At 38.6% G+C, this 19625-nt stretch overlaps 1 protein-coding gene across 2 annotated transcripts in view; it reads right to left on the minus strand.

Annotated features, from left to right (window-relative positions):
• The window catches only part of abhd17b.L (abhydrolase domain containing 17B L homeolog), a 25205-nt gene continuing 5580 nt past the window's right edge, over positions 1 to 19625 (minus strand). Inside the window, exons 3-5 of one of the 2 annotated variants that reach the window (XM_018247207.2) lie at positions 10619 to 11093; positions 4174 to 4353; positions 1 to 2210 (exon numbers count right to left, since the gene is read on the minus strand). In XM_018247207.2, coding sequence (XP_018102696.1) covers positions 1991 to 2210; positions 4174 to 4353; positions 10619 to 11085 — 867 coding nt within the window. In that variant the 5' untranslated portion in view covers positions 11086 to 11093 and the 3' untranslated portion in view covers positions 1 to 1990. 2 annotated transcript variants of the gene reach the window in all.

Consider the following 19625-nt stretch of genomic DNA (forward strand, 5'->3'; position numbering starts at 1 on the left):
TACATTTGTAATAGTTTACTGGGTAACATTCGAACCAAGGCAAATTTGAATATTAGATATTAATAAACTGTATACAATCCCAGACATCCACAACACTTTGATACACTAAATAAGGCCTTTATATATAACCACAGTGTGTCTTGTATTCATTCACAAATGAAAACTAGGTATCTGTAATTCTGAGTTGCATTCATCGTTGACAGGTTTATTTAAGCAAATTCGCTAAGGGAAAAAGCAAGTTGAGAAAGAAATTTAATTATAAAAAAAAAAAAAAAAAAAAAAAAAAAAAGGAAGAAGCCTGAACTAGATCAATAGAAAAACAATCTAATTAATCCTTCCTGTGCCATCTGATACGAGCGAGCAAATGAACAAAAGAAAGAAAGGAAAGTAGGTCTCCAGAGGGGAAAAAAATGGCCAATATAAGCTCTAGTTTAGTGTGCCCTGTAATGCACATTGATTGGTTATCATGCACTGAAAAGAAGCCAGACCTGTTTCTTCTGAGGTTTTTATTCGTTCCCAACATTCAAAAGCAGCTACTTATTACACTGTGGCTATCAGTGCAAATACAATTAAAACAGACTTAATTTCCATCTCAATCTAGCTACTTCAGCTTAAAAAAAAAAAAAAAATTGGCAACTTTTCTAGTCAGTTTTACAGATAAAGGGCCCATTTGTAGACGTCTGGGGAATGCAGCCCAGTGCAAAAAATCTCCCCGCTGTCCTCAGTGAGAAATTTGAGCCAATTACTTCATTTAACAGGGGCAAGTGATGAAGAATCTTAGAGCCCGTCGTGTTGTTGCTCAGCAACGGGAATGACTATGCAGTAGAATCCTCCATCCCCTATACTTAACATGGCACCATGGTTCAGACTCATTAATGTGATGCTAGCACCAGTGGCAATAAGGGGGTGAAGCACAAAACAACTATACAATGTACCAAATCCTTTCCATAGAGGCGAACCATAATTCTGAACATAAAAATGTTGATTTATATATGTACCAGAAAGACTAGCCTGCACAGTTTAAATGAGGACAAACAATACATAAAATGAAACCCTAACCAGGCAGGATTTTTCTTAAATGAAAATGTTTTTTGTCCAGCAGTAAAAAGTGCAATTAATGACATTTTAACTATTATCACCTGCATTTTAAAAAAAAAAAAAAAATAGTATTAACTTCTGTAAACTGAATTCATGATGTATACAAAATGATTTAGCTACCATTATTAAGCACAGCATCAGTGGTATGTTTCCTTTATACAGCTGAACAGGTCAGTAGATGAAATTACAATATATCTTGAGATGTTGCTTATATTTATGTTAAGGGCCCGGCTAACCCTGAAAACAAATTAAAAAAACATGCAATTTTCCCATTTCTTAAACATTTGGCAACATGTGCAAGTTTTACACTTGATATAGTTCATATTTCACAGGTTAAAAAAAAAAAAAAAAAAAACACGAAAATTTCTTTTACAGCTGTTATCGGTTTCATCTACCGTCAAAAGGTGTTAAAATCCTAAATTGATTTGGGGGATGATATGTAGAAATACATAGAGATTTACGGATTTAGTGAAGTCACGGGCAATTCTTTCTGCCGATCTCTTTGCAGTTATTTAAATATTGCACACCCTTGATATGTTCTGACATATCCTGTGAATATTGTGGGTTGTTGATGCCAAGATCCCCATAGTGGCCTGAAAAAATTAAGTAGTAAAGTGTCACACAATTAGGTAAATTAAAGAAGGCTGACTGCACAAGTGTTATTCCAGATAGTAATACTGGTATAAAAACTTCATTACCGATGTTAACAGATCATTACCTGTCCATCTGTTAAGGCAACCAATCTGATTTGCAAACAGACCTTCAGGCTTTAAAGTACTTTTCTATGGCTCACAGTCCAGCAAATGAAGTATAAGAGAGAAATGGTCTGCTAAACCCTTTTGAGACTATGGAGAGCTGCAATCCATTGTTGGGAAATGTGTTGCAAAGTTGTTTACAAGTTTACTAGCTCTTGTGCGACAAACTGTTTTAATCGCTCAAGGTATTGTCCATAAAGTTCCACATCATTGTGTCCGGCGCCTTCTACCCATAGTGGCTCCACTGGCCTCTGGCAGCGCTCAAATAGTGCCAAACCATGAGAAAAGTCTATGACTTCATCCTCTGTGCCATGTATGATCAGAACGGGGGAAGTGATCTTCGAGATCTTGTCAATGCTACAAGAACAAAAAAGGAGAAAACTATGAAAAATGGCACAAGCCTTCAATGCAAGGGATCAGTTAGAACACCAAAGCTTCAGAGTTTACACATTACTGAAATAACATGTTTTAGCAATCTGCAGTTGTAGTTGAAAATCAGAAGTATCCAGTCTGCCTCTTCCTTAAAGGAGAATTCAACCCTAAAGTACAAAAAACCCTACCCTCCCTTCTCCCCCCCCAGCCTAGCTGCTACCCGGGAAAATGCCCATAACTCTTTACTTACCTCTCGGTGCAGATTAAGAGTTAGGGCCATTTGCCCGTGGTTGCAGCTAGGCTGAGGGGGAGGAGGGGTCTATGTAGGGTGGGGGGGGGTAGGTTTTTTTACTTTACGGTTGACTTCTCCTTTAAGGTGGCCATAGAGGCACCAATAATATTGTACAAACAAATATTCATACGATATTCGGTGTGTGTACAGTGGGAGACTGGCCAACGGATATCGACAGGCTTGTGGATCGGGCTGGATGGAAAAATTTGTTGGGGTGTCTTTGAAGACACCCGAACATCGGCCATTGTTAAGCTTGCCATAGACGCAAAGATCTGATTGTATGATTTTCTAACCGTGTCTGGAGAGTCGTCTGGCAGGGAGATCGGTCGTTTGGTCGATCGGACAGGTTAAAAGACTTCTGTCGGCTGCCGATAATATCTCTGCGTGTATTGCCGATCGTACGCTTTTCAGAAGGAGACTGTCACTTGCTTTGGTCGGACATAACTTTCGTACGATTGCTGTCAGGGGCAGAACATCAGCTGATCTGTTCTTTAACTACTTTATTTGATCTGAATGGTTAGTGGCAGGTCGGGAGATCGTACGAATGCGTCTATGGCCAGCTTTAGTGCTGAATCGTCAGATACAGGTAGAATTCTATTGTTTCTATATGTATATCTGACAATTCAGCTCTACACATGTGTACTGAAACGATCTTTCCTTGAAAGATCGGAATTGTATCATGTATGGCCACCTTAAGGCTAAGAAGAATGCAGCTTCCGGTTAAAATTACAACTACACTAGAATGATATGTCAGATACTGTAAGTAGATATGATGCTTTACATCCAAATCACTGTACAACTTATGGCATTAAGTCTATATACAGTATTGGCTCATAATAGCTAATTTTTTCAAAAAACCCCCCCCCCCATTTTTTTTGAGATAAGCTCATTTTGTTGGGCTTATGTAGAAAAGATGTATAAATATTATTGGAGTTGCCAATAAACAAATATATATTTATTTTCACACAAACATACACGACTCCTCAGAATCAGTTAAAACCAGGATAGCCTGATTACTTGCAAGCACCGGTTTACCTGTCACCCCTTAGCTGGCAATATCATTCAACTCCTTCCCCGTGTTGAAGTGGTGAATTCTGGGACTACCGAGAGCAGCCAACCATCCCTAAATCATTTAAATGACTTGTACTTGAAAGTGTAAGCCCTTTACTGACCCCAACTTGGGTGCTACGTAAGACAAAATGGCAGCACAAAAACTGTGGCCACTTTAGGGGTCATTTACACACACCCCAGACACTGATGCTAGAACACTAAGGGGGTTATGTAATAAAAGGCACGGAGTTTGCCCAGGAGCAGTAACCTATAACAACCAATCAGCAGGTAGCACTTACTGGTCACCTTTTTTTTTTAAAGCAAACATCTTATTGGTTGTTATGGGTTACTGCAGGAAGGGGGAGATGTAGGTGACTTTCTTTGCCTGCCCCTCATCAATACAGTACTACCAAACAAAGGCAACACTGTATTCATTAGGTGCACACTAGTCTCTGCTTATGATAGGATAGCTGCATTTTCACAAATTGATATATTGCCAAGTGGAAATATATGTATGTATTTGCATTAGGTTTCTGTCAAAGCATCAGTGCAATACTGGGGCAGTCTGCACAAAAACAAACCAAACAAAAAATAGAAAGTACTTACTTTGGGAATGCATCAAAACAATAGGTTTTCTTGGTGTCTGGGAAAGCTACCCGCATCCCTGAGGTAAGAGGAGAGTGTAGAATAACAGCAGCACTTTCATAGCGAGCAGCAAGATCCACAGATGGCACCGTCCCTATGCTCTGTCCATATATAATGACATGTTCTGGACGAATTCCATACCTGTTAACATATGAAATTTAAGGTTTACAGAATGTATTAAAAATAGGTTTACCATGTAGCAATTTCATGATGCTCTTGGTAACCTTTTCAGTTTATTATTTTGATGAAGAAAAAAAAATATCACAATCAAAAACAACAAGAAGAAATAAATGCAAATGAAAAGGCATCTGATTTGCGTGAATGCAGCAAACCTCTATTTAGAGACAGAGCCTTCACTGTGTAATTCATTTCATGCAGTGGTCAACTTAATCCCTTTCCCAGCATTAGACCAGATTGCCTTGGAATCTATTAAAAGCCTTATAAATCGACTCAGATTTAATGGGGAAAAAAAAGTCACTGAAACTTAGGGGCAGATTCACTAACTTCGAGTGAAGGATTCGAATGAAAAAAATTCGAATTTCGAAGTATTTTTTGGGTACTTCGACCATCGAATTGGTTAAATTAGTTCGAATTCGAACGATTCGAAGTAAAAATCGTTCGACTATTCGACCATTCGATAGTCGAAGTACTTTCCCTTTAAAAAAAACTTCGACCCCCTACTTCGGCAGATAAAACCTACCGAAGTCAATGTTAGCCTATGGGGAAGGTCCCCATAGGTTTGCTAACCTTTTTTTGATCGAAGGATTTTCCTTCGATCGTTGGATTAAAATCGTTCGAATCGTTCGATTCGAAGGATTTAATCGTTCAATCGAACGAAAAATCCTTCGATCGATCGCAGGATTAGCGCTAAATCCTTCGACTTCGATATTCGAAGTCGAAGGATTTCAATTCGAGGGTCGAATTTCGAAGTATTTTTAACTTCGAAATTCGACCCTTAATGAATCTGCCCCCTAAACATGTAATGCATAACCAACACTTTACGGCAGCTAAGGAATGACCAGAAGGTGTGCCTCCATTATATCACTACAGAAATTGAAGCAATACTCCCATTGATAGAGGCTCCATGATAAAATGGAATGGACATCAACCCCTCAGTATTCCACTGATGACATGCAAGTACTTGCCTCAGCGGAGACTTAATAGAGGCATCCTACAAGAGCTTTTGGGAAATTTCATAAGCCATATAAACACAATGAGGAATTCTTCTTGGACTGTGGCGTTTATTTGAAATATAGGGGTCATTCTTGCAAACATTAGGTATGCAAAAAATGCATATTTTCCTGAATTATTGCTATAAAAAAAAAAATAGGTAGTGTAGTATAAAAAAACCCCCCCTAAAACTATCCACTAGTTGTCTCCCATTGTGACCAATCAGAAATAACCAATAATTTAATAAGTGCTTCTTGCCAGAATGCATCCTTGTGTCCAAATTGCAGACACATTAAAGATGTTGATTTATCCATGTCCTTATTTATGGTATCTAGTATTGGTTAGTCAAAAACAACTGGACTGCCTGAATAATCCTGAAAATATTTTGCTTTTCATCCAAGCAGCATCTTCAGTGAAGCATATTTTAAATACTCTAGCACATGTATCAACAATTGGCAAATTTGCACCCAGGCGGTAAGCTACAGGAAAAACATTTATTTCAAACGCACTGCAGGGTGACCAACAACAGCAAAAATATGATTGGTTATGATCGGTTACTTTTCAGGTAAAAATTTGGACATTGACTTAAAACAAGCGCTCATAAAACAAAATGAAGAATCTGAAAGCTGACAAATATAATTGACTGTGCCCTTCCTTAACACTTCACATGCTAAATCTGAGAAAGCTAGTAAAAATTAAGAGAAAAAGCTAGAGAAAAATTAAATCATGTTTAAAAATTTGGAACACTTTGATAAAATGTGGTCTATGGGAGATGTCCTTTCTGTAATTTGGAGCTTTTGGGATAACGGGTTTCCGATAAATGTATCCGATACCTGTGTATGGACTGGAAGAAAGCTGCCAATGCTTAATGAACTTGTATTGTTGATGCAATTTGTAAATATGAATATGTAAATATTATCAAAGCAGTAACTGTAGTACATGCGGGAGATGGAGATCTGTTTACAAACCTATGTACTAAAATGCACCTGCGCAATTATTGTTGGCAACCAATCAGAAATAAGTCAACTATTAGTTAAAACATTATCTGAGGGATTGCTATGGGTAACTGCAACTGGTGCAATTCAAGATATGTTACTAAATTAGCCCTATTAGGCAATTTCTGTTATGTCCTGCCAGTAGTAAAGGGGGGTGGAGACTTTGCAACACAGTATAAAAAAAAAAGCAACTTGACTTCTCTTTACACCTGACTCATGTATTAGAATGCTGTTGAAATCCACACTAAACCAGACTTGCCTGATTGACACAATTCCCTACTGCTTTAAGTGGCCTGTTAACATATACAGAACTGGGAAAAGCCCTTTGCTATACTTTTCAAAATCAGTTTTAAACCACAGCTCCAAGATGAATGCTGCTCCTGTGCAGGAAATGCCTGTCTGGCAATACCTGGTCTTGCATAAGTCTAAAACGTAATTACCTCATACAATGTCCAACCCCCATTAATTGTTATTAGTTCTACAAATTCCTTCTTGCATGTACTTTGTTCCTTTAAAGGAGAACTAACCCCTAAAAATGAATATGACCATTGTAGAACATACAAAAAGTTAACTTACAGGTGAACCTCCCCTTTAAATGAACTGTAACATCAAAAAATGAGGGTTTTAAAGTAATGAAAATATAATGCCCTGCACTGGTAAAACTGCTGTGTTTGCTTCAGAAACACTACTATTGTTTATATAAATAAGCTGAAGTGTAGCAAAGGGGGCACTCAGGTTACACAGCAGATAGGAGATAAACTCTGTAGAACATAATGGTGTTATCTAGTATTAACCTGTTGCCATATAGCCTTTTTCAATTTCTGCCATTGCTACACAGCAGCTTATTTATATCAAATGCACCGTTTCTAGCAGTGCCCTCAAAGTCATTACAAGAATATTGTTATAAAACTTGTTCCTGCTTCATGTGCTGTAATTATGCAATAGACTAGAGTACAAATGTGAATAAGAGCTTTGAACTGCCCAGTTGTCGGTGCTTCATGAAGCACAAAAAGAGCTGGAGGCTAGAACTCAGAACATATCACTGGACTAAACTATCTGGAAACATAGGAAAAAGGGTTGGCTTTATTTTAGTGAAAACATCAAATGTGTCAGTGTCCCTTAAGGGTGATGGCACATGTAACGTAATGGGAAGATTAGTCGCCCAGCAACAAATTTGCTCCTCTTTTTTGGGCGACTAATCTCCCCGAAATACCTTCCCGCTGGCTAGAAAGCGAATCGCCGGCGGGATGGCATTCGGATCAATTCAGTTTTCCGAAGTCATCAGAAGTTTCCTTGTGAAGCGATTCACATTCTAGCTGGTGGGAAGGCATTTCAGGAGATTAGTAGCCTGAAGAAGAGAAGATTTGTTGCTGGGCGACTAATCTCCCTGGAACCCTACGTATGCCACCACCCTTAACATTCCTTTCAGTACATTAGTGCAGTGCAAATACTCACTTACAATAAGCCTATTTTCTTGTAAGAAGTGAAATGTAGACAAACCAGTTATAACATTATTTACGAATCAAACAGATACCACAAACATTTTGTTTTAGGCCAGTGAAAGGTTTTAGTTTATATAAGCACAAGATATATTTGCTATTGTAGAAACATGCAGAATTCTTAATATGCAGATTATGAAAAAAAGTCTCCCGTGGGAGCTACAAAATTAAACTGAAAACAATAAGAAGCACTGTCTGCTTGCAAGTGCAATAGTGTAATGCAAAGAGAAAATACCTCTTCCTGAATTTTGATCGATTCTACTGACACATAGATGTGATCTGCATTGTGCTCAGTGGTGTTTTTACATGCCTTAAGATGTGGGAAAAATTCTTCTGGATAAAAGATCCCATTAGCCTACTATGAAATGACAAATCAAAAGCACACAAGTGCAAGAAACAGTGTTGAGACACTTGATGTAAAGGTTTAAAACTTTAGCACATGGGCAGATAGATTCAGGAAGATTTAGTCGCCTAATAGTCTCTTCTGTGGGGCGACAATCTCCCGAACTGCCTACCCCCAGCTATAATGAGAAAACGTCAGCACCAATGCACTTGCGCCGCTTCGATTTCAAAGTCGCCCAAAGTTGACTCACCAGAAAACTCTGGGCAACTTCGGAAATCAAAGTTGTCAAATCAAAACTGTCGTTTTCTCATTATAGCAGGCGGAAGGCAGTTGGGGGAGATTATCACACCGCAGAAGAGGCGATTAGACGCCAGGCGACTAAATCTAACCGAATCTGCCAGTGTGCTAGCTCCCTTAAAGACGCACAAGGTAAGGAAAGAGAGGAATGTGAAGTTTTCATGAGGATAGGCGTTTATTTAAGGTTTACACCTGTACCTGTATGTCTGAGGAGAAGTGCCTTAGGGCAATCAGATTAACAGATATGACTAGTAAGACTGATAGACAGGAACTGATGATTCAGGAATTACGGTTATGGAATGTAATACAAAATGTAAATCAGCCAGTACAGTAAGTTAGGACTGTTGTCCTACACATACAAACACAATTTTTTTCCTATTCTGGTGCCATGTTGTGGGCATTTCCCTAACTGGATTCTTATCCAGCTGGTTTAAAAATCCAGTAAGCATGCTGCCACTACTTCAAGCACTTGCTAACTGCTATACATAGGACTACAAACACTGGCAAAGCTTTTTCAGGAATGGGGATTGTCTTGTGCATGCTAGTTCAGTTCATCAATGATCATGCTTGATGATGCAATTTATTAGGTAAGAATAGCTGATACAACCACTTTAGTTTCCATGGTAAAAACAGGATGCCTGCTGGAAGGAACACTTGAATATCTTCCTGAATTCCAGTTCTGTCTTGAACATAAAGCTTAGATTTCCATTTTTAAAAACAAAAACATTGTTTAACCATACTGTAGAGAAGGTTAAAGGTTTGCTGAAAAGGGAGCACTAATTGAAGCTAAAATTCAACTTCTAGTTGCCCTTGAGATTGGTTACATCTGTGGTGATAAAAATGCCTGTGTCCCTGTCTGACCACTACCCTTTTAAAGGAAAGGAAAATGCTCTACCAGTGGCAGATGCTAGTGAGGTCCAACAGGGATTATGCAAGCACAAAAACGCACAAAGCTGGTTGTCAACATCGGATTAAATCTGTTAAAGTTATAGGATCTATGTACTTTACTACAGCTTCTAGATTCTGTGTAATTGAAACTGTGTGCGTGCCCCTCTGTGCTCTGGGTAATGGCAGGAAATCTTACAAAATTGGATTCTAAGTCAATTTGGGTTGCAGGGAATTAATAGTTATAAGCAAGCAAATGCCAGTTTTCCAACAGTGATCAATTTGTACTTTAACCCCCACCCAAATACACAAACTTGAATGCAAAATGTCAGACAAGCACTTGTGTCAGGACTTGTCAGGCAACTGTAGCCTGTAAATGCGTCATCATTTTTTTTTTTCCAGGCTACACATGTCAGACAAATTCCTTTCAAGCCTACGGGAAGCAGTTTTGGATGGTATGGTACTGTATTTTTGAGCTACTGAAGTGTCTGAAGTAACATCATGTACCAGTACCCTTAAGGCAGTGATCCCCAACCAGTAGCTCGTGAGCAACATGTTGCTCTTCAACCCTTTGGATGTTGCTTTCAGTGTCCTCAAAGCAGGTGCTTATTTTTGAATTCCCAGCTTGGAAGCAAGTTTTAATTGGATAAAAACTAAGTATAGTGTCAAGTAGAGCCTCTTGTTGGATGCCAGTCCACATAGGGGCTACCAAATAGCCAATCACAGCCCTTATTTGGCACCCAAAGGGACTTTTCCATTTGTGTTGCTCCCCAACTCTATTTACATTTGAATGTGGCCCACAGTAAAAAAAAAGTTTGGGGACCCCTGCCTTAAGGTGATTCTCTAGCCCACAGCCTCAAGCTTTGCTTGGGAGAAATAATTACAGTTGCGAGCCAGCCAACCTGGGGTGTGCCTGATGAAACACAGCAAATTGCGCCATGATATATCAAAGCTGCAAGAGTGCATTCCAAAGAGAACGAAGGAAACTCCTGGCTTACTAATTCACAAAGCATCATATGTAGTTGCTGACATGATATGATAAAGAATGCAATACAACGAGGACATGTGGTGAGACATTTCCCTAACATGAAAGGTTGCGTAATTACTATACAACTCACATCCCAGATCACAGTGCCTTCTAGCCTACAGTCGCTCAACCTTTTCCCTCAGTGAAAGATGATACAATATGAATTCTGTTTAACAAACTGCATCCTTACCGTGTTCTAAGAGCAATCCAAGCAGCATCAATATCAGCATATAAATTCTTCTCTGATGGTTTCCCCGAACTTGACCCATATCCAGAATAATCGTACGAAAAAATGTTGCAATTAATCCGAGAGCCCAGGCCTATGTAAAAGCTGCTCATCTGACCCAGGTCAACAGCATTGCCATGAGAAAACAGCAGTGTGTACTTGGCACTGGGACAACAACGCACAAACATGCAAGCAATGCGGTTTCCTCGACTTGTTCTAGTCATGAAACATTCAATAGCATCTTTTTCCCGGGAAGAGTACTGCCAATCTGCTCTTTCTGAAAGATGAAGAGTCCAGCGGCTGCCACTCTCATCACATATAAGGGTGTAGGTTGGATCAGGAGGTAAAAAGGCCAGCTTGGAGGCGATCTTCCCTGGGCAAGGAGGGCAACAGAAAAGGCAACACAACTCACTGAAAGACAGATTATTCATCTTGGTTTCTGGGGGAAAAAAAAATATATAAATTAATAAAAATACATGTACTTCAGTTCATGGTTTCATCTCACGTTCAACCGCAGTGTTAGTGTATCTGGTCACAGTATCTAAATAATAATCAAAACACAGTGGAAATTTTTTTTCTGCTTAAATAAACGGAACATTTTTTAAGGGGGAACGCCACAAAAACATAACTTAAGCTTTTTAAAAAGAAAAACATAATTTCAAGCAACTTTGCAATATACATCAATTAAAAAATATGCAGACTTTTCATGATTTTTAATGGTTTCTGACAGTTCCCCATGCCCCCTGCTCTCCTGCTGATCTTTCTGACTACTTTGCTGAGCTGGCTGACTACTGTTACTTTATATCAACAGCCATCTGTCCTCAGCCTGCATCCTCCAAACCCCACAATTCCCTGCACATGTGATTTAAGGAAAGGAACATCACAGTGCAATGCATTGTGGTTTATGTAGTTCCTGCATGCTGTCTGTAAACTGTGGAGAAGTTGTTGCAATTTGTAACATCAGTGTTTAGTCCCTCCTTCCCTGCCTGGATTTCAAATGATGCAGAAAGAGAAGAATGGTTAAACAACTGGATTTCAGCATAGAAAATGGCATTTACTTATACTTTTTGAAGAAACATGTGATGGGTATATTAGGGGTTTCTGTGTTATGTGGGCCTCTTTATTAAATTTTGGTTTGGAAGCCGGAGTTCCACTTTAAATCTACACTGCATTTTTATCTGTACTTTCCCTTAACCAGATAACCTGGTTACTATGTTTTTTGTGCAATGCATTTCCAACAGTCAGCAGGTGTTTCTATTAGAAAGAATGTGCACTCTGTTACAGTATGAACTAAATAAGTATATAACCTTCAGTCCTGCAGTTGTGTAATTTGGAATGCAGATCAAGGACTTGAATAAACGAACATTATAGAAAACGGTGTTTGGTTGTTTCTAAAGGGAACTTTAAAGGGGTAGTTCCCCTTTCGAAAATGTTTTTTTAATTCAACTGTCAAATAATACACAATAATGTTTTTTTGTTTGTTTTCAAATTGCTCTTTATTTATACTATTTTTGACCATTTTTATAAGATCAGAGTTTATTTTATCCGTAAAGCAGCTCAGGTAAGCCGGGGTTGCCATAGAATTTGATACTCCTACAGAGCATACTCCCTGAGCTTAAATAAAGCTAACTATTACAATACATTTCCTGCTGATATTTCTCTGATGCTGCTAGAGAATCAAGTAATATAGCACAAATGTAACAATTTAGAGAGTGTGGGTAACAGCTGCTAGTCTGAAATACCAGAGAGGAAATTACAGTTCAGGAACACTAAATTCTCTGCGGGTGCCAATTTGTTAGACACCCTTATGGAATTATAAAGGCAAATTTATTTCCTACCCTACCTATCAGTCTGATATCAATCAGGCAGGTTTGAAAATGCCATGTGGGCACACCATCCAATGGGTCCCATTAGATTATCCGCCTGATTTGGCCCAGCGTGTTGGTGCTGAAATCGAGCCCAGATACACTTTTAAAATGTTTCTGTCTTGGCTGAAGTCTAACCAATTTAGTCTTTTTGCATAGACGACAGATTAAGGCTATGGAAGGGATACCCGAGGAAAATTCCTGGGGCCAGTGAATTTCCTCAGAGTAACATATAAATATTGCTGTGTACTATCTGAAAACAAATTAAAATTTGTAAGTTGAACTACCACTTTAAGGATCGCATTTCAGTTGTCAATTGTTTTTTGCATATAGGTGGCAAGTTCCAGTTGTACAGTGACTAATCCCAAGGATATAAAAGAAAAGTAAAAAAGGTTAGCGATTATTGGGACAAAATACTTATCCAACATCCAAATACATACGCATCTTTTTCAGACACACGTGTGTTGTTCTATTAAATAGCAAATTAATACAGAAACTTATGTCTGTGCGCAAACACTCTCGTACAAGCCACAATTTTTATGTAGAATCTTTGTATACAGTGTAAGCTCAGCTCACCAGAGGGCTGGTTACCATGACTACTTGGGATTTTACTTTTATTATTTTTTAAACATTAAACAGATGGAATTATACAGCTGGTGGAAACAAAACAAAAAAAAGAATGATATTCTGCTGCCTTTAGGCAAACTCTATTGTACCAAAGGCCAGACTTGTCACTAAATTATTGAAAACTTTCATCAAGCAGAAAAAAGTTTCTTAGAATGGATGTGCTGTGTCACAAATTAACCATCGAGCAGATGTATTTCACAAAGAGACGTTAATCATTGTTGCCAACAGGTTCTAAATAGGCACTAAAAGCCTGCAGCAACTGGTATTATTTATTTTTAAAACTATAATATGAAGTTGCATTGCTCTGTCAGTTTGAAGTTGCATTGCTCTGTCAGTTTGATCCTTAAGCTGGCCACAGACGCAAAGATCCGATCGTACGAATCAATGTACAATCGGACTTTTCCATCTCCCGACCTGCCACTTACTAAAAAGATCAAAGTCTTACCGTTCAGATCAAATATAAAGTTGTAAGAACAGATCATTCGATGTTCTGCCCCTGACAGCAATTGTACGATAAAAGCTAGTGACAGTCTCCCTCTGAAAATCGTACGATCGGCAATACACGCAGAGATATTACCCGCAGCCGACAGAAATTTTCTAACCTGTCCAAACGACCGATCTCCACTGGACGAAAAATGTCGGGACTCTTCACACACGGTCCGAATATCGTACAAATCCTCGATTCGTACAATCGGATCTTTGCGTCTATGGCCAGCTTTAGAGATGCGACATTCATTTTCTGTTTTTATATTAGTAAGGTGCAACACTCTAATATATATTCATGTATAAGGGGCTCATTCTTCCAAAAATATTTCTGTGGTCACTGCACTAAAATGATTATTTTTCAATCATATATAAACAAAACAAAGAAACAAATTACCTAAATACAATGTTCTGGGTGCCCTGCCATGTCAAACCCACCATAAAGTACTGAATAGCTAATGGCAATATCTACATATCTGCAGGTCTTTATCTTTGAGCTGCACAGGGGAAAAACATAGGTATGGTTTCATGGAGTTAGAAACCAAAACCCTTAAAAATGGATATTACGGCTGCTCCTAGTAAGCCAAGTGGATGACCAAATAGATTTCTGGAATAACCATTCTCAAAATAGCAAATTATTTAATGGAGAAAGCCACTAGTAGCTTGTTGAAGCAGGACGACTCTGAAACATGAAGCTTGTTCTTAATAGAATGGGCAAATATCCTTACACTACACCAAACAGGAAGAACTTGGACTGAATGTTGATCTCAATTTCGGGAATTATTCTGTACTGTTTGTGTCAATCCATCTGAAGTACCATTTCATATAACAAACAAGTAACTACTCTCTAAACCAGTGAATACAAAAGAAACTGAAAAATGCAGCACCAAAGGCAATGAAAAGAGAGAAAATCTTTGTAGACAGTGCAGTTTCCAGAGATGCTGAATGGTTATATTGATATATTAGCTGGTTTGTGAAGCATAAATGAAAAGGCATTTGCGTGCAGTGGCCCGAAGTGAAACCACTTACAGTGTATATAGAAAGAAATCTTTTATGAACAAGGTCAGACAACACGTTAACAGCAGAATACTTGAGCAAAGTGTACAGCGTTTACAGAAGAACTTTGCTTGACTGAATACCCAGTATAAATGACCACTATATCATCAATTTTTCCTCCTGTTGACATTGGCTGTTGGCAGACTGTCCCTAAACTCCTTATCACCTTCCACTTTTCTCCTATTATCGGTTATAATCCTATTAGAAAAAGTCAAAGGACATAACCTTTTTCTGGGGAATGGAACAACTCCATATATTCTCCTAAACTGGCCATAGACGCAAAGATTCAATCATACGAATTCTGGATTAGTACGATTTTTCGTCCAGCGGAGATCGGTTAAAAGATTTCTGTCGGCTGCCGGTAATGTCTTTGCATGTATTGCCTATAGTACGATTTTCAGAGGGAGACTGTCACTAGCTTTGGTCGGACATAACTTTCGTACGATTGCTGCCAGGGGTAGAACATAGTCTGATCTTTTCTACTTTATTTGATCTGAATGGTTAATGGCAGGTCGGGAGATGCGGAAGGCGAACGATCGGATCTTTGCATCTATGGCCAGCTTTAGTCTGTAACAAGAGATACCATACAATCTCTTGTAATAAGCACAATTGCTGTGTTACTTGAGATACAATCACTTCACCATCTGCTCCCAGTAAAAGTCTTAACAAAAAATTAAAATGTGACACATCAGTCCCTTTTATAAACAATTGTAGTTTCCTATAAGAATAGCACAAGAAAGCCATCACTACCCATTCAAAATGTATACATTCCTGATTTTTACATGCCTTTTAGATGCAAAAACATGCAATGGAAATTGCCCAGAGAAGTACAATTTTTGCTGAAGAAAAGCCACGCAGTCAAAATACAAGCATACAGGCCCGGAAATGTCCACAAAGGCCCGCGTCTAGGAGCACACCATTTTTAAAATTCAGCTCTGCAAGCATATGTCCTACAACATCCACCAAAAATCAGCAGTACAATTGTGTAAACTGCTCCTAAACTGATCTCTTACATGAACCTGCGATAAGTGAGATGCAAAAGAGGATATGTGAGAACAATTCAAAGAGAAACATTAAAAACAATTGTTAGATTAATGCAGTGGATATGTGTTCTCAAGGCTTTCTCTACCTATTCATAGCGTGAAAAGCCGGATAAATCTGCTGACACTATTTAGTCTCTGTGCAATTACCATGTGCATAACTCCAGTCTCTAGGATGCAAGATCTGATTCCGTATTCCAAAACAGAGCGCAAAAGTTGATATATAAACAGTCATTTCAGGATTTGCATATCAAATGGAATATTATAAACACAACTGAAGAAGCAGATTTAAAACATTACGGGGCTACAATACTTAAAACTTGTCTTGTTATGTGGGAAAGTGTGCAGGATATGAGTGAAAACATATAAACGCAATGCTCAACTTTTAATAGTAAAAGTTATGCAACTCATTAAATTTAGGAAATTACATAAAAATAGCCAACTGGACTCTCCTCTTCTTCACGGCGACTAATCCCCCCGATCTGCCTTCCCCTGGCTAAAATGAAAATCGCCTGGGGGCAGGCACACTGAGTGCTTTGTTTTCCGAATTCGCCGTAATTGCCTCACGAGGAAACTTTGGGCGACTTTGGAGAAACGAAGCGCTCCGTGTGCCTGCCCCAAGGTGATTTTCCTTTTAGCTGGTGGAAGGCAGATCGGGGAGATTAGTCGTCGCGAAGAAGAGGAGATTTGCCGCCTGGCGACTAATCTCCCCAAATCTGCCCGTGTGGTCTGACCCTTAAAAGGAGGAAACCCAGAATCTGGTGAAATCCATGAGTTCAAGACTTCAGGCTGTTATTGCCTGCAAAGGATTTTCAACCAAGTATTAGAAATTAACATTTTATTTTCAGTTTTTTAATTTGTCCAATTACTTTTGAGCACCTGAAATAAAGTGATTGTTTTAAAAAAGGCTTTGGTTTCTCACATTTTTATGCAATCTTTTTGTTCAACCCACTGAATTAAAGCTGAAAGTCTGCAGTTCAACTGCATCTGAGTTGTTTTGTTTAAAATTCATTGAGGTAATGTACAGAACCAAAATTAGAAAAAAAGTTGTCTCTGTCCAAAGATTTATGGACCTAACTGTAGAGAATATTCATTTATTTTTAGTGTTGGAACAGACCATTCCAGCGTTTAAAGTTAATTGTTCAGTGTAAAACAGTTGGTAATGTTTAAAGGAAAACTATACCCCCAAACAATGTATGTCTCTATAAAAAGATATTGCATAAAACAGCTCATATGTAAAATCCTGCTTCATGTAAATAAACCATTTTCATAATAATATACTTTTCTAGTAGTTTGTGCCATTGGGTAATCATAAATAGAAAATTGCCATTTTAAGGGCCGCCCCCTGGGATCATAGGATTCACTGTACTCACAACAAATCAAACAAACTATACTTCTTAGGTCACATGAGCCAATTAACAGACAGAGATCTGGCTTTTGGTTCCACACTTCTTCCTGTTACAGTTAAGAGTTGTAGTATTTCTGGTCAGGTGATCTGAGGCAGCACACAGACCCATCACGAAATGGTGGCTCAAGGCAAGAGATGTAAAAGGGCAAGATTTACTTAAATATATATACCAGTTTGGTAAGATTCTTTAATATGGCACTTAATATGATGAAAACTATCTGTTGCTTAAGTGTTCATTTTGGGGGTATAGTTTTCCTTTAACTGAAGGGTTGATCAGCTAGCAGTGTCTGGGGTTATGTCACTGGATTTAGCCTTAATGAGTTGACCAATGGAATGAGCAATCCTGTCTATGTCGAAATGTTATGTTATTAAATGATAAAGAATGGTATCTTGATACTATTTATGTATTTTGAGGTATAATCAAAACATAAAGGATAGTATCTGCTTTGGTGTGGTCACACCCTTAATGATGTCAAGCTACACTAACCTGTATAAAACTATAGGAAGACTATATTAGGAGATTAGATATTCTTGGCAATAAGTTTTCTTTCTTAACTATACACAGAAGCTAGGAAAAACAAGGAAAAGCAAAGATGAAGTATGTTCAAGATAATCTAGTTATAAACTACTCTATTTAAAATAGTGAGGCGACCACAGAGGTCTTTCATCCAATAATATTTTCAGATTCTAAGTGGCAAATACTTTCCCAGAATATGTCCCCATCAACAAGTATTTATAAAGTACCAAAATATTCGTCAATGCAGTAAGAAGGAAGATGTTTGTATCAAACATGCAGATTTTATACAAATACAGAATGAAACAGGAGGCAATGATAGCCCTGTCCAAAAGAAAGTTTTACTCAGCAAGAAAGCCAATGCAAGCGTGTTATTGTCAAATGCATAAGCATGTTGGATAATATCTTGAACAAGAGAATTATACTAGCAGGCAGAAAAAAAAACCTGCTGCATAAGCTCTCAATGCCTGAGTAGACAAGCTAAATGACAGGGATTGTTTTCCATAGCTACACATTATCTCTGGAATTTGTACCAGGTTGCAATGACAACTATTATCCCAGCATTCTTCATCCTTCCACTGTGGAGAAACCTATTTGTTGAGAGATCACAGTCTCATAGGGAATGCACAGAAACTATTTTTAAGCCTTAAAATTCTCACAGAATAATTGACTTCTAAAAAGTTAAGTTTGTCCTGCTCTTCTACTCAGCTATAGAAAGAACAACGCTTACCCTTTTCGGGGCCCCAAGGCATCTGAAATGAAAATCCACTGCCTGCAACTCCTTATTAAAAGTGATCACTGAATATGCATGTAAAATAGAACAGTTTAGCCACTATTTTGTGGAATATGTGCTGAGAGAACCTTGATCTTGATCAGCATATTTATTCATCCAAGGGAATATGGACCCACAGAGCAAAATAGGATATATTAATCTATTTTAGGAGGAAGGACCCTAAGGGTCTGGCCACACGGGCAGATTCGGGGACATTAGTTGCCAGGCGACAAATCTCTTCTTCACGGTGACTAATCTCCCGATCTGCCTTCCCCTGGTTAAAATGTAAATCACCTGGGGGCAGGCACGCGGAGTGCTTCGTTTTCCGAAGCCGCCCAAAGTTTCCTCGTGAAGCCAGACCCTAAAGCTGGACATACATGCCCCAGATTTAGTTGGGCAGTATGGTGGATTTCAACCTTACTGCCCAACCATCTTGCATGTATTGCCAGTCAGGGGAGCAGTCTAACTGAATCCTGTACTTATATTGAATCATTGGTCCTGAGGGAAAATTTCCCTGGCCGGCCTTGATTAAAGCAACTATATAAATAGTCATATATGGATACAGCTACTCACACGGTATTTGTCTATTTGGACCCCTGGCCAATTGTTCCGATTGCTTGGCAGCTGTATAGCTAGCTATAGCAGATGGGTAATTTAAACAGATTTACAGGCGTTGCTAACTGACCCACCTCTGCTACAGTGTGCATATCCAGGAAACAAGGGCACTGGAAATGAGTTATGAACAGAACAGAGGGTGTATGTTCTGTCCACTTTAAAACAATGAATTCCTTACTACAATTAAAGAGTGGTACACAAGGGATTCTAAATATTCAGGACATAACTTGGTTCCCCCTGTACTACACTATAAAGCGGCACAGGTCAAAAGTTGTGTGTGTACAACTAATAATGGTTGCACAGATATTCAGCATGCCATTTTTTTACCATCAACAAAATTGCTGTTCAGTCTTTCTGGACATAGAAATCCTATAGGAGTATACAAAGAGTTAAGAATTAATAAAAATGATCTACACAGGGAAAGGACATTCAGCACAGCCCTTTGGAACATGGCTTTGACTGGCTTTTAATGCGGTTGCTTGTTTAATAAGATTCCTAGTGTCAGTATTTAGACAGTCCTATAGCAGGATTTAAACTGCACTTATTTCAGGCATTTAAGGGAATTATATAGACTAGAGGGAAGTAGATTTA

This window comes from Xenopus laevis, chromosome 1L (assembly GCF_017654675.1).
Source record: "Xenopus laevis strain J_2021 chromosome 1L, Xenopus_laevis_v10.1, whole genome shotgun sequence".
NCBI classification, from domain to species: Eukaryota; Metazoa; Chordata; class Amphibia; order Anura; family Pipidae; genus Xenopus; species Xenopus laevis.